Source organism: Triticum urartu, chromosome 7A, assembly GCF_056163025.1.
Source record: "Triticum urartu cultivar PI428250 chromosome 7A, HENAU_Tu73, whole genome shotgun sequence".
NCBI classification, from domain to species: Eukaryota; Viridiplantae; Streptophyta; class Magnoliopsida; order Poales; family Poaceae; genus Triticum; species Triticum urartu.
This window is the reverse complement of record NC_141879.1, coordinates 150,682,723-150,697,209: the sequence shown is the minus strand read 5'-3', so window position 1 is coordinate 150,697,209 and position 14,487 is coordinate 150,682,723. Positions and strand designations below refer to the sequence as shown.

The following is a 14,487-nucleotide window of genomic DNA, read 5'->3' as shown; positions in this document are numbered from 1 at the left end:
GTCCTCCATCTTCTGCAAACTTTCCCAATACTGCAAGGATGCACCGTCCATGAACAAAAAATCGAAATGAGTTTTGGGGAGTTTGAATTCAAAGGTCGCACGATTACAACAATTCCAAATCGCCCTACACACAATAGCAAGCCCCACAAAATAGAACTATTCCCCACCCGAAAAGAAAGAGTAGCGCCATGCATAAAATTGCTAGATATTATTAGGGCAGTGGTCCGTGCCAAACGCCCCTAACGTGTGCCACACAACTCTAGCAACAGGGCACATGAAAAACAAGTGTTGTGAGGTCTCTCTCTCTCGCAACAAAACGGACATTTGGGATTCCCAGCCCCGTTTCTTCTTTTCATCACGTCCCTAGTAAGCACAACATCTTGAAATAACTGCCATAGAAGATTTATATGTTTAAAGCCATTCTACTATTCCATATCCAACGATAATCACTTTATAATGAACTATCTAGGAGTTTATAAACTGATTTGGTTGTGAAAGTGCCTTTATTACCAAAGGACCATTTGATAACATCAGAAGTACCATCTAGTCTGAAACTAGTCAACAAGGATCTGACCGCATCCCACTGGGACTGCAGATCTAGTCTCCTTCAAAAGAAACTGGTAACATCAACATGAATGCTTTTGTCAACAGTACAATCTGGGTAGTTACAATTCAAGAACATTTGATGATATTTCTCACAAAAGGGAGATTATTATCAATAGGTTCTTTCCAAACCCTAGGCACATTGCCAGCATGGTCCACCACTTGCCTACCTTTCATAACCGTCTCAACATACACCACCCATTCACAGAGTTGCAGTCGCCTCAACTCATCCGTTTGTCTAGGTCTGACCCGAGTTTGTTATACCTGGCAATAATGATGCTTTATGTCGTTACCTTGTTGAAGGCATTGCTCGAGCTCGGATATGCTCAGACTGGTACTTTAGGGTGAAAACCTAGATTATGGTCTTGTGTGGTTGGATCTGACGATGGCGGCGCTAGTGTCGTTCCCTTCCTGAAGACATTGCTATGGAAGAATCTCGTCGTTCATATGGTGTCATGAGATGATCGGTGAGGATATGGCATTATTGTAGCTTGTCTACGAATAGCTTTGATCTTATATTTTGCTATTTGTTGGCGTGTTTTTTGCGTATGTTGGTATCGACTGTATACATCCTGGCTAGCTATGTAGATGCCATTTGAACGGATCTACCAAATCGATGGATTAGCTATAGCATTGCACTTTTGGGAACTGTAGCATTGTTTTTTTGAGCTTTTTTAAAGGCAATTTTGAGGTAAAACTGTAGCATTGCAGAGTTGAGCTTGAGCACCCGCAAAAAAAAAGTTGAGCACCCGCAGTGCAGCAATTTCCTCAGAGCATCTCCAACAGCAGCGCTAAGCGCCGCGCGCAAAAAACCTGCTTACTGCGCGTGCTGCGGCTGGTTTTGCGCGCCCGCCTGCGCTGGCTCCAGCAGCCGCGGTATAATGTAGCGCGCGCGCCGCTCCAGCAGAGCGCAAAAATATAGCGCGCATGACTCGCCGGGCATTTTGCATATATGATATTTTGAACAAAAATGAATATGTGAAATTTGACACAAACAAGTTGATGAATAAAAGTTCATGCCCACAAGTTCAAAATCATGTCCGCAAGTTCATCCAACCAAGTTCAAATGCAAACTAAAGTTCAAGACATCAAAGACACATCAATCTTCATCTTCCTCGTCTTCGTCTTCGTCCTCATCTTCTGAAGACGACTCTTCCGTCTCCGAAGATGAATCTTCCTCCCTCTCCTCATCACGCACCGCATCACGCACCACATCATGTGAAGCTCCGACGGTGTTGGCAAGATCTTCAACGGCATCTTCATGGGAATGTGTGTGAGAAGGCACATCGAAAGACATTGCACCCATGGCGGCCGGAGGTGCACCCATGCCTCCCATGAGAGAAGCAAAACTCATGCCTCCCATGGCGGCCATAGCGTCGGAGGGTGCTCCAAAGCCACCCATGCCTCCTATGGCGGCCGGAGGTGCACCCATGCCTCCCATGGCGGCCGGAGGTGCACCCATGCCTCCCATGGCGGCCGGATGTGCACCCATGCCTTCCATGGCTCCGAAGCCACCCATGCCTCCCATGGCGCCGAGGCCACCGCCACCCATGGCGCCGAGGCCATCGCCACCCATGGCGCCGAAGCCACCGCCACCCATGGCACCGAGGCCACCGCCACCCATTGCACGAACCAAGACTCTTTTTTGGATCAAGACTTTTGTTGGGCAAGATTGACATACTCTTTTTGCGCCGCATTGAGGTTAGATGTGTCAAAGAAGAGGCGGCGGCACGGGACGGCGCCGGTGCGACGCCACCCGGCGCCGTGGTCATCCGCGGCGGCAAGAAGAGGCTGCGCGCGAGGCCGACGCTCGGCGGAGCTCCGGCGATGGCGACGCCAGCGCTTCCCGCGCTAGGGTTTCCGGCGGCGGCGGGGGGGGGGGGGGGTCGCGGCTGTACAGCGGGGTGAGCGGGGCGCCGGTGTGCGCGTCCATGGGTGGGTGGCAGGGCGCCGGCGCCGGCGCGCGCGGGGCGTAGGACGAGGAGAGGAGATAGTGCGGCGCGAGCGCTCGAGTGTGCCGCGCGTTGTAGCTGGCGCCCGAAATACGCCGCGCGGGTAAGTGTTTTCAACCGCGCGCCCAACCCGTTATAGCGCGCGCGCCATTTTTGCGCGCCCGCTGGAGCAACCCGCCGCGTTGCGCGCGCGCTAAAACGGCCTAATTTACGGCGCGGCGCTAGTTTAGCGCGGCCGTTGGAGATGCTCTCACCCGTGAACCCTCGCGCAAAAGCCCAACAAATGACAGAACAGGGAGTCCCCGAAGCCCATCACGACCCAAGTCTCGGAAAAAAAACCGAGCAGCGGGACCACCGTCCTCTCCCTTCTCTCCTCCGTGACGCCGCGGCCTGACCAGTGACCCCTAGCCGTTTCGCGCGGAAACCCCAAAATCGCCGCCCAAATGCCGCCGCCGGCGCAGCACGAGGAGTTCGACGCCGCCGACGGCGAGGCATCCAAGTACGCAGAGCACGCGCCCAAGCTCGCCGAGTTCCTCTGCAGTTTCCACTCCGACGACCTCCGCCACATCCTCCTCCACCCCGAGTCCACGCTCCACTTCCCCCTCGTCATCGAGTGAGTCCTCCTTCCCCACCCCGCTCCTCTCTTCCTCCCCAAACCCTAACCCCGTCCCGTCCGCTCTCGCAGCTTCGCGGAGCTCCTGGACTTCGACCCCGGCTTGGCCAAAATACTCTACAACGACCCCAAGGGCTTCCTCCCCGACTTCGACAGCGCCGCCCAGCGCGCCCAGGCGAGTAGATCATCCTGCTGCGCGACCGACACCTTCCTTCTCTTCGCTTATATCCCCGCATTTCTCGAGCACTTTTTTGTCTTCGCAGAGTGAGGTGTTGTGCATCCTCAAAAAGTGCGAGGCGCTGGGTAATCCGGACGAGCCGAGGCCGTCTGCCGTGCAGAAGGGGTTCGTGCACGTGCGCGTCAACGTCTGCGGGTCGCCACTGGAATTCCCTGGTGCGCTCACGCACGCGCCTTTTGTGTCCGTTGTAATGCTTGCAAGATTGTTTGGTCACGTGATGTTTCAGTTGTTTAGGGGTTCCCTGATTTGGCGGTGATGCTTTCATTTTTGCAGAGTCGTCGCCGAGCATTGGGAAGGTGAGGGTGAAGCATAGAGGAATTCTGCTGACCTTGAAGGGGACTGTGATCAGGTCAGGAGGTGTGAAGATGATCGAGGGCAAGCGGTGGTACCAATGCAGGAAATGCAACTGCAGGTTTGTGATGCATGTTTCAGGGCTTAATAGCATACTAGTATTGTTGGCTACATATTCGAGCCCTTGCATATTAGTGGCTTGTCAAGCATAACTGTGAATTGCATATTAGCATAATTAAGTAAGTTTAGATTGTGATCTACTGACTAACATGGCTCGGTAGAGGCCTTTCTTAAGAATTTAAAGAAAGTTTCTTCTTGAATTAAAGGTGATACTTGATGGCCGTTTATGCAAGTAATTAAATATTTTTAGTTTTTTTTTCAGATCTAAATATTTTAGTTGTGCTGGCAAGATCGTTGTCATCTTCTGTTACATTGCTGGAGACACTGGCCTATTAATTACCATCTTCTTGTTACATAATCTTGTAAGCTAAAACCTGGGTGAGCACGTCTGCATCCGAGTTTAAGCTTCCCCTGTTTAAAAGCTTGCAGTGTGAGAGGCTTAACTTGTTTAAAAGCTTGCAGTGTGAGAGGCTTAACTTCTTTAAAGCAGCAGCATAGTTTTGAGGATTTTTTTTAGATCATGGTTTTGAGGAAGTGAGACACATTCAGAGATTGCAGACTCCTTAACATACAATGATCTCCTTGTTACTTCTTACAAAGAGTGTTGAGTGCCATGGCTGTATGTTTGTATCATAAAGACACCTGACCTTAATTTATTTGTGTATTGAATAGGTTCCGCTGCTATCCTGAGCTAGAGGCTGGGAATCGTATAACTCTACCTGCATCTTGCCCATCCATGGTATTCCATTTCCTTTTTTTAATCGAAGGTAGTGTGATTTCATTGTGTGAGAAACAGTCTTTGGTTTTCTGGTTCTACCTATATTTGACAATGGTTTTATCCTCGTATGGCCAATGTACATCATCTATTGTTCCTTTTTTACATTTTATAACTGTTCAAGACTACTCAACTTTTGTTGAAGGAGCCACTAATAGTTTTGCTCTTCATTCAGAGTTCAAAAGGTTGTCAAAGTGCTTCTTTCCAATTGATAGGAGATAGCATAACCTGTCATGATTATCAAGAAATAAAAATCCAAGAAAGCGTGCAACTTCTGGATGTTGGGTCTATACCCCGTTCCATGCCTGTGATTTTGATGGATGACCTTGTTGATCTTGTTAAAGCTGGAGGTAAGTAGCTTCTTTAGGGTTTAGGGTTCACTCAATTCTTCTTTTGCTGGAATTGCAATCTAAATGTCCATCCATTGTTGATTTTTTGCGTTCTGTGGCATTGATATTCAGTCAAGTGTGTTCTTTCTCCAGATGATGTCATTGTTACGGGTATATTATCTGCAAAGTGGTCTTCTGATGTTAAGGATGTGCGTTGCAACCTTGATCCTATGTTTATTGCCAATTATGTGAGGTAGTTTATAAGTCGAACTATCCCCTCCGTTTCTTTTTACTTTGCATATTAGTTTTGTCTTAAGCCAAACTTTCTGAAGTTTGACCAAGTTTATAGAAAAAACAACAACATCCATAATACCTAATGAATATCATTAGACCCAGCATGGATTATTTTTTCATATTGTATTTATGTGATACTCCTTCTGATCCAAAATAAGTGTCGCAGTTTTGAACTGGGTACTATAGATGTTGATATTTATTTTGGATCGGAGGGAGTATTATAGATGTTGATATTTTTTAATATTAACTTGGTCAAACTTTACAACGTTTTACTTAGATAAAACTAATATGCGAAGTAAAGAAACTGAGGGAATATGGCTCTTTTCCAACCTAAGCTGTGTAAATTAGTAATAGTAGTTTTCTTCACATTTCTGAAGTTGTTGCAACTCCAGAAAATTTGTTGAATCGCTGTGATGTTTTTTTTAAGTCGTACTATGCTGGTTTTACGTTGAAAAAATATAATGGAACTCTTTTTACGTAATCGATACGTCAACATCTAAATTATTATATGGTCTCATGTGAAGGGACCTCCACAGTTTGTCACCCAAGTCGATGATTTACTTCCATTCATTGCACCATAGTTCCTTTTTGTATCATCTGCAGAACTAGTATGACGCCATGGACATCATCTGCTCAGCACTTCTTGGTTGCTGAGTTCTGAAGTTTGAACAATGTCTTTGTGCTGCGTTATACAGGAGAACTAATGAGCTGAAGTCTGGTATAGACATCCCTGAGGAAATTATCAAGGATTTCGAGCTTTTCTGGGCAGAAAACAGAGCTACTCCACTAGAAGGTGCTCAAGCCCCCCCTCCCCCTCCTCCTTGATGTTTTCCAGATCAGCGGTCCAGATCTTGCGATGAAAAAAATTGGCCTCATAATTTTTTTCCATATCTCTAATTGCATCTAGAGTTTTTTTTTGCCATTTAATCGGTACTACAAGTTATCTATTATTTCTTTTTGTGTATGTAGGAAGAAATAAAATCTTGAAAGGCATTTGTCCTCAGATTTTTGGGTTATTCACGGTAAAGCTTGCAGGTATGCTACTTTGTGTCAGTAAGCTATATTGTTAGTAATTCAGTATTGTTTTTAAGCCTCGTCTGGAAAGAAGTTAATAACTAATTTGTTCTTTTAAGCGTTCCTGTCAAATACTGTTGTCATTTTAACTATTCATGATATATTTAAATTTCAGTTGCTCTTACGTTGATTGGTGGAGTGCAGCATGTTGATGCTTCTGGAACAAAGGTTCGTGGCGAACCACATATGCTTCTTGTTGGTGATCCAGGTACTAATGTTTGTAATGGCACATTTCATTGAGATATGATGAGTATATATGGCATTAAAAATGTCTACACCGACAATATGGTTTAGACTTCTGCAAAGTTTACGTTGTAACTAGACTGAAAGTAGCTCAAGAGAGTGATAAGCCCTCCACTGCCTGCCACGAGAATTAATTACACATTCAAAATTTTGCATTTAGTATATACCTAAGAGACAAAGTACTTCCATATTTCACAGCAACAGCTGAATGCCCTCACGCTGCTGCGGAAATAATTAAAATAAAATCTTGGTCAGTCTTCATCATGACCACAAAAACTGGCTTTGAGATAGAATAACAAGGCAACTTAGTGACTTGCAAATAATAACTAAAACTGCAAAAATAATCATATGTCACATTTGTGCCCACCAGTCATGAATATTTTGGTAATAAATATTTTAGTTTTAGCTGATGATTGCAGATTAGTAGTAAATGCAAGGTCACAAGTGATGATGTTCATACACACTAAGTGACAAACAAATGCAATAAACATATGATAGACTAGGATCCTACTACGGCATATCATTTTGTTTTACCCTTAATTGTTGGAAGGACCCATGGATATGATGGCATGAGAACTAACTCACAGTCTATTTACGAGTGTGTGTAGCCTATGTGGTTGCAATTGTCACTCTTGTGTACCGCATCTAAGATTGGTAAATACTCCCTCCGTTCCCTAATATAAGACCTTTCAGCTATTTCAAAATATTGACTACATACATACTAAAATGAGTGAACATACATACTAAAATGTGTCTAGATACATACGAATCAAGAAAAAGCTAAAAGATCTTATATTAGGGAACGGAGTGAGTATACATTTGAGACAATTGTAATGTGTATTGGTGTTTCACTAAACTCCAGGTACTGGTAAATCCCAGTTTTTGAAGTTTGCTGCTAAATTGAGCAACCGTTCTGTGATTACAACTGGTCTTGGAAGTACCAGTGCTGGTTTGACTGTGACTGCTGTCAAGGATGGAGGTATATATGTTCGACGTTACCATTCCTCTCATCATTATATGTTGAATTTTTGGTGTTGTTTTTCATTTGAAAGTAGCACTAATTTTCTTGGTAGCAATTTTCTTTTGAATTCAATGATAGGTGAGTGGATGCTTGAGGCTGGTGCCCTTGTTCTGGCTGATGGTGGTTTGTGCTGCATAGATGAATTTGATAGGTTGGACTGTTTCTCTGGCTAATTTGCTACCCAGTACCTTTACTCACTAATACAATTAGTGCCCTGCGTCTTATCTGAGATTCAACAGATCCCAGTTCCTGATCACAACTGGCTTGACATTGTGAAAATATTGAGAATGGATTATTATGAAAGTTTATGTCAACATAGTCATATTTGAGATTCCTTGATGGATGGATTATTATGAAAATTTATGTCACATATTCATATTTGAGATTCGTTGATGGATCAGATCCTTGTATATTTAGCTTGAATGATCTCATTTGGACAATAAAAAGAAGATACATGCACTTTACTTGATAACAGCCTCCGCTTCAAATCTCCAATAGCTTGATAATAATCTGCAACCTCCACTTCACCAAAAAATGTGTCCAAAAATTTGCACTGTATGCCCATTTACTCTTATAGTTAATTCTTAGGAACTTCAAAATGTTCATCACAAACACTTTTGACTCCCTCATGTATATGAAGTCTCTCACTTTTCACAGCTGAAATGCCATAGTCCAGGCCTCATTTCAAAAGCCTGTGTGCAATATGGACGCTTGCCTACTCTCATGCTCCTGTACAGTAGACACACACTGTAATGCGGGGTCAGCAGTACAAACTGTGGGACCGCAAGGATTATGCCACACACCAGGATCGCTTGTGGTGGGAGTAGAGATAGGATTGGTGTCCAAGTTTGTTATTACCTTTAATCAGTTTGTTATCTTGAGAAAGCATCCCTTGGATCAGACTAATTTCTTTTTCGGTTTTGATGCCCCTCTGTATAAAGATGCTTGGCCTATGAAACAACAGACACAACAATAATCATCGATCTATCTCCGCTCCCCTCTTCCAAGCAGACACCCCTATAGCTCTGGAGTGCCGTGGCTGCAAGCCCTGGACTCCCGTCGAGTGACTGCTACCAGCCCTAATCCAGGAGCGCAGTGATCTCCCAGACAATATGCATTTGCATTTCAGTTGTTTTATTTGATGTATTTTCCATGCTAAATTGATAGTTCTTTTTATTGGAGTATCGCACGATATGATATGTTATTATTTAACGCTCTTAGCCTTATGCTAAATACAAGACTGTGTTTATGCCTCTATGTTTTATCTGATATAGTTTCCATCTGACATTCTCATTAATAGTATGCGAGAGCATGACAGGACAACAATACATGAAGCCATGGAACAACAAACAATAAGCGTTGCAAAGGTACCATGCCTCTTTCACTCAAAACAGTAATCATTTAATGGGCCATTCATGCTCACTAGCATGCAATTTGATAAAGTATTATCACTTCTTTGCCTTTTCAGGCTGGACTGGTGACAACACTCAGTACAAGGACTACTGTCTTTGGTGCCACTAATCCAAAAGGACAATATGATTCAAATGAATGTACTGCACTTAACATCAGTATAGACATGCTACTTAATAGTAAAAGAACACTTGACAGTATTTCAGGCACCACGTATTTACTTCTGCAGTTCTATATTATAATAGCTCAACATTTAGTCATTTAATCCGTGTTACAGTTGAGACTCGATTCAATAGTGGCATGAACAATAGACTACCACTACAATACCATCACTGTCTTTAACACTGCATATTAGCACACTAGTAAGGTTAATAATTTGATGGTGCAATCAGCTTAATGATATTTTAATCATTGTAATTTCTTTAGGTTCCTTTGAAGGATTTGCGTAACCTTTCGAAACACTTTCCATTTGCAGCCTTATCCGTGAATACAACACTTTCAGGACCATTGTTGAGTAGATTTGATATAGTTCTTGTTCTCTTGGATAAAAAGAACCCTAAGTTGGATGGTATAATTTCATCTCATATATTAGCTCAGGTACGGTTTTATTTCTTTTCTGTTGAGTTTGGTCTCTTGTGTTGCTTCTTAGATAAGCTTACCCCTGTTTGGAAATATGGAAAATGGCCAAATTTCTCTCTATTGCATAATTGGAACATATACAAGATGTGGGCCTCACTATCAACTCTATAAGGATGCACATAATATAGCAGTCTGTCATTTTGGAATACACTGCTCTATTAAGCACTATCTTTTTGAAATTATGTAGAGCACCAAAGCAGAAGAAAACAAGGCCAGTGACCCTGCCGTAAAAAGCACCCAACCTTTGGGTATAAAAGAGTGGACACTCCCCTGTTTGAGAAGGTAGATAGCCAACATGACAGTGTTGAGCTTAGAGACTTGTGCTCAGAAAGACAAATACATGTGTTTCATTATGTTGTACTTAATGCTCAGACTTTTTTGTTGCCTTAGCAAGTGCTATTTTGTCAGGTCATGTATAATAAGCAGCTGAAATTTTCAAGTGTATTTGACTTGTTTGATTGTGCTGTTTACTGCCGAGATTTTATTTTTCATTGTCAATGCTGTATAATGATGCTTGAGTATTCTATAAATCACAGGTATATCCACTATGTAAAACAGCGGTTCAAACCGGTGCTGACAAAGGAAGCAGAAAGTGTTATCTCAGGCTATTATCAGCTTCAGCGGAGAGATGGAACACATAATGCAGGTTAGCAGAACATTTATTTTTCCTTAAGAGAGTTTTGCAGCTGCTGAAAACTTGATTTTGTGCAGCGAGGACAACTGTGCGTATGCTTGAGAGTTTGATAAGGCTGGCACAAGGCATGTTCTGTCATTTCTAGTGGATCTTTTCCCCTTTCAGATATGTTGTCTGATTCACATCTCGCCTCATTCTCACAGTTCTATATTTGTCCATGTCGTAGCACACGCAAGATTAATGTTCAGAAATGAGGTTACACGGCTTGATGCTATTGCTGCCATATTATGCATTGAGTCCTCCATGACAATATCTGCAATCATAGACGGTGATGGAAACGCTCTGAACTCCAATTTCCAAGAGAACCCTGATCAGGAATGTATCCTAAAATATGATTTAGAACCTTATTTATTCAAAATTATTTAAGGTTTAACCAATGAAAACTTGAATGGGCGTTTGCTTAGTGTTTTTTCTTTTGTTTTGCTGTTCTGGCCTATTATCTAGGGTACTGCCATTAGGGCAAACTAGGATATACTTTTCCATTCAATTTTAATTTGAAGTTAAGCAGTATTTTTCTGTTATCTGGCTCGTTGCTAACTTGAAATACTTACATCAAGAAATGCATCGTTGTAACTTTAGATTATGTGGAGTGTGTAGGGTGATAAGCAGTGTTCCCAATGTATTTGTTTGTCTTGACATTTTAATAGATATCAAAGAGGAGCAGAAAATTCGTGACAAGCTTGGGGATTACCTATACTAATATCTGATGCATCAATACGGAGACCAATGAGCGTACACGCATATCATCTGCAGTTCTGCATAGCAATATGATTAGGTGATCCACTCTGGTTTTGAATCATCAACTGCTATGTGTCTTGGCAGTCAATCACAATTGCTAGGTTAGGAAGACTAAATGATACTACTTCCTCTTTAAACTAATGTAAGATTTTTTGGATCACAGAGGGAGTACCAGCATGTCCTGCATACTGGCACAAGGCGTTAACGCCAAATCTGTCAGTGAGTGGTTGAGTTTTTTTTAGCTTGTACCACGGCAAGCTAAAAGAACAAAGTAAGAATAGCTGCTTCTTGAGGAACATGATACGTAAGCTAAAGCAGTTGACATGTAGCTTTTCCCTTGATAAGTGAGATTCAACGAACTGCTACTATTTATGTTTTTGTTTTGGTATGGCACCTGTTTTAATCACCCTTTTGCAGTTTTGTCAGATATGCCAAAAATACATGTAATGATGGTTGCTTACCACTCTGATGAGGATTACACATTATGAATCTTCTCGCTCAAATTGCAGCAAACTGGCTCGTTGAAATCAGGCTATTTCTTTGAATCAATGTCAATCTCGTTTGTTTGTTCTTACATAAATGGAGTGCTAAAGTTTGAAGATGTATACTTCATATGGTTTTACCCGTTGTCTTGTAAATCTCTAACAATTTGGTAGCGCTGACTCTTGTAGTTATGCAACAAGCAAACCATATATAATATATCATTAGTGTTAGAATCCACCGGGTCGTTATTTTTCCTCATTTTGTTCTTTCTATTGTGGATATATTTGCCACTCCCTTGATTGATGAACTAAATATGTTACTACTTGGATCTATGATGCCAGACAACGACTAGAATGGAGTCTGTAGAATCTTAGTTTCTAGAATCCTAAGGCCGTTTTGGCAGGTCTTTGACCGATTAAAGTTCCATTTCAGAGAGAGACGGAAAAAATCAAAATTTATATTTTAAAGTTTCAGAAAAATTCAAAACAAAATTCCACGGTAACTTAATAGATTTCCGCATGAACGTGTAAGAAATATTTTTGAATTTGTTGTGATTTGTAGGCTGTACAAAAAAAAAATCCGGCCCAACAACAAAAAATATTGGCCCATTCTAGAAATACATATTTGTCTTTTTTCTGTACGCCACGTGTGAAAGTATTTGGTTTTGAATTTTTGCACAGATGCAATACACATGTGTGAAAGTGTATACAAACAATTTCAAATCTTTTCACCTTGTGGAAATTTGTATTTTGAAAACGAGCTCCGTGGAGCTCGGCCTCCAAAAGCCCTCACCCGAGGTTCTAGTGCTACAAGCAGTATGGGTGTTGCTACGAATGTACTGTAGCACACCTAAAAGATCTGAACTTTCTTGAAATAAATTGTATGTTGATATGTGTTTATGATTCTATAAAGCTTCAAATCCAATTTGATATGTACATGGAGAACCAACAAGGCAAATTTAGATATGACTATGGCAGTGTCTGAAAGTCTTAGTGGTAGGTGTTAATTTCATTCTTGTAATGGTTTCGGCAATCAATAAGAATGGCCGTGCATCATAATGATGCAGAGCCGGGCGGTTTCAGTCTCTTTTAGGGAGAAAAAAAGTGACATTCATAGTTGGATTTGTCGAGGATGTGGCGTCGAACCGTTGGCTGGGCAGCTGAGGTTGCTGCCAGCCCACCTGAGTTTGAGTCTGGCTCGGACGCGCGGTGCTCGCGGAGTTTCTTCTATAAAAAAATGCCAATGAGGATTAGCCCTTGGATTGGTCTCATTTTTTGATAGTTGGATTTGTCTTTTGTGTAGATCAAGTTTGGTTTGGAATTTTTTGGATTTTTATTTTTATTAGTCGATGATAGTGCTCACTGCATTGAATATTTGGAAGGAGCCTAACGCGAGGGGTTTTGCAGTTTGCACTATGTGGGGCGTCTTTTTTTTTTTTGAAACGTATGTGGGGCGTCTTGGTAGCCAACCATCCAAGATGAATGACGAAACCGGTTGTTCATCGGTACCTTGGGGCCATCAAAAGAAACCTCTTCAACAACAACCGATCGTGACATGTTTCATACGCCACATGAATGAATTATATGAAAAGAAATCACACGTGCAAATCTGCCTACAGATAAATGATCCGACACTCACGTGGCACAGTACAAAGTAGGCAAAAATACGCGACAATGACATGAATGCGATGTAAAAAAAAAATCATAACATAGAATCCAAGGCACCCAACCACCGTGCCAACCACAACAAAAGCTAGTCCCCTCCGTCAAAAGAAACATGGCCTCCTCAACAAACGAGAAACGACTGACACGATCGATGAGCTGATCGACGACATGCAACCTAACGTACAGCACTGCACTGCCTCCACCCTGGCCTCGCCCGTCTAGAAGAGCCCCGCGGCCACAAGCCCGGCAATGGCGCCCAGGCCAGCCACCGCCGTGGCTCTGAGCCCGGTGGCGCCGGATTCCGACTGCTTGGCCGGCGGCGCGAGCACGGTCGCCGGGGTCTTGGGCGTGGCGGCTGGGGTGGACGGGGACGTCGGGGTGGTGGAGGGGGTGTCGGGGGTGTCCGGGGTCGGGGACGCCTTGGGCGGCGAGGCGGCGGCGGCGGCGGCGACGTTGACCACGAGCTTCATGCCGTTGCTGCAGTGGCCGGTGACGCCGCAGATGAAGTAGTGCTTCCCCGCGGTCTTGAGCGCGACGGTGGTGGCGCCGCTGCCGTCGCTGCTGAGCGCGTTGGCGGCGGAGCAGGACGCGTAGTCCGCCGCGCTCACCTCCGCCACGTTGTGCGCCCCGCCGGCGTAGTTGAACACTGTAAATTTTGCCGTGCGAGTTCGTTCATCAGTAAATGCGTGGCAAACTAGACGAAAATGTTACTAGAAAAGTACGTGGCCGGCATGTACTATATACTAACCGAGGGTGTCGCCGACTTTGATCTTCTTGTCGCTGGCCCAGGTGGTGTAGTCCGCGCCGGTGGTCCAGCCGGAGGTGTCGCCGACGGTGTACTTCGCCGCGGTCGCCGTCGACGCGCAGCTCACGAGCAGCAGCGCGGCCAAGGCCAGGCACCTGCCACCAGAACCCATCTCACCAGCACCTGAAGTCCTCAACCAACCTAACCGGAAAAGAGAGAGCAGATTGCACTAGCAGCGTCAAACAGTCAATGCGTTTCTCTCTCTCGACCAATGGATCGACCGATGGCAGAGGCCTGCGGGGGTCAGGGGCTTATATACATGGCATGCACACCGGTTAGCGACGGCGACGTGAGGGACGACGGTGCGCGCGCCGCGGCAGCTGGGAGTTGGTGAGCTCGGTGGTTTCCGTTGGGGTTGGTTGGGGGTAGGAACCACCTTTTCCAACGCCTCCGCGATCGAGTGTCCGCTCGATCGACGGCGTCTAGACATCAAATGTGCCTTAGAAACGACTCTACTCCAGCTAGCTAGCTGGCTACCACTGTCTTCAACGCCAGCTTTCG

The 14,487-nt window shown here is 44.0% G+C and overlaps 2 protein-coding genes across 7 annotated transcripts; one reads left to right on the top strand and one right to left on the bottom strand.

The window, feature by feature from the left end:
• Positions 1–2,881: 2,881 nt before the first annotated feature.
• MCM9 (minichromosome maintenance 9) lies at positions 2,882–11,519 on the top strand. Of its 6 annotated transcripts, none has more exons than XM_048688539.2 (22): positions 2,882–3,168; positions 3,241–3,343; positions 3,432–3,561; positions 3,680–3,818; positions 4,490–4,556; positions 4,768–4,942; positions 5,075–5,174; positions 5,911–6,008; positions 6,185–6,250; positions 6,405–6,497; positions 7,395–7,511; positions 7,632–7,704; positions 8,854–8,920; positions 9,022–9,103; positions 9,439–9,560; positions 9,790–9,884; positions 10,139–10,248; positions 10,314–10,361; positions 10,463–10,615; positions 10,944–11,071; positions 11,198–11,305; positions 11,452–11,519. In XM_048688539.2, the coding sequence occupies exons 1-20, from the start codon at positions 2,999–3,001 to the stop codon at positions 10,994–10,996; spliced, it is 2,061 nt and encodes a 686-aa protein (XP_048544496.1). In that variant the 5' UTR covers positions 2,882–2,998; the 3' UTR covers positions 10,997–11,071; positions 11,198–11,305; positions 11,452–11,519. The 6 variants fall into 6 exon arrangements, with proteins under 6 accessions (XP_048544496.1, XP_048544495.1, XP_048544494.1 ...); XM_048688538.2 differs by having other exon boundaries at positions 11,198–11,378; XM_048688537.2 differs by having other exon boundaries at positions 11,198–11,519.
• Positions 11,520–13,207: 1,688 nt separating this feature from the next.
• Positions 13,208–14,229, bottom strand: LOC125520885 (mavicyanin-like). The gene is made up of 2 exons (XM_048685927.2): positions 13,930–14,229; positions 13,208–13,827 (listed from the first exon to the last, which is right to left on the bottom strand). Exons 1-2 carry the CDS (start codon positions 14,096–14,098, stop codon positions 13,400–13,402), a joined length of 597 nt encoding a protein of 198 aa, XP_048541884.1. The 5' UTR covers positions 14,099–14,229; the 3' UTR covers positions 13,208–13,399.
• Positions 14,230–14,487: the final 258 nt, after the last annotated feature.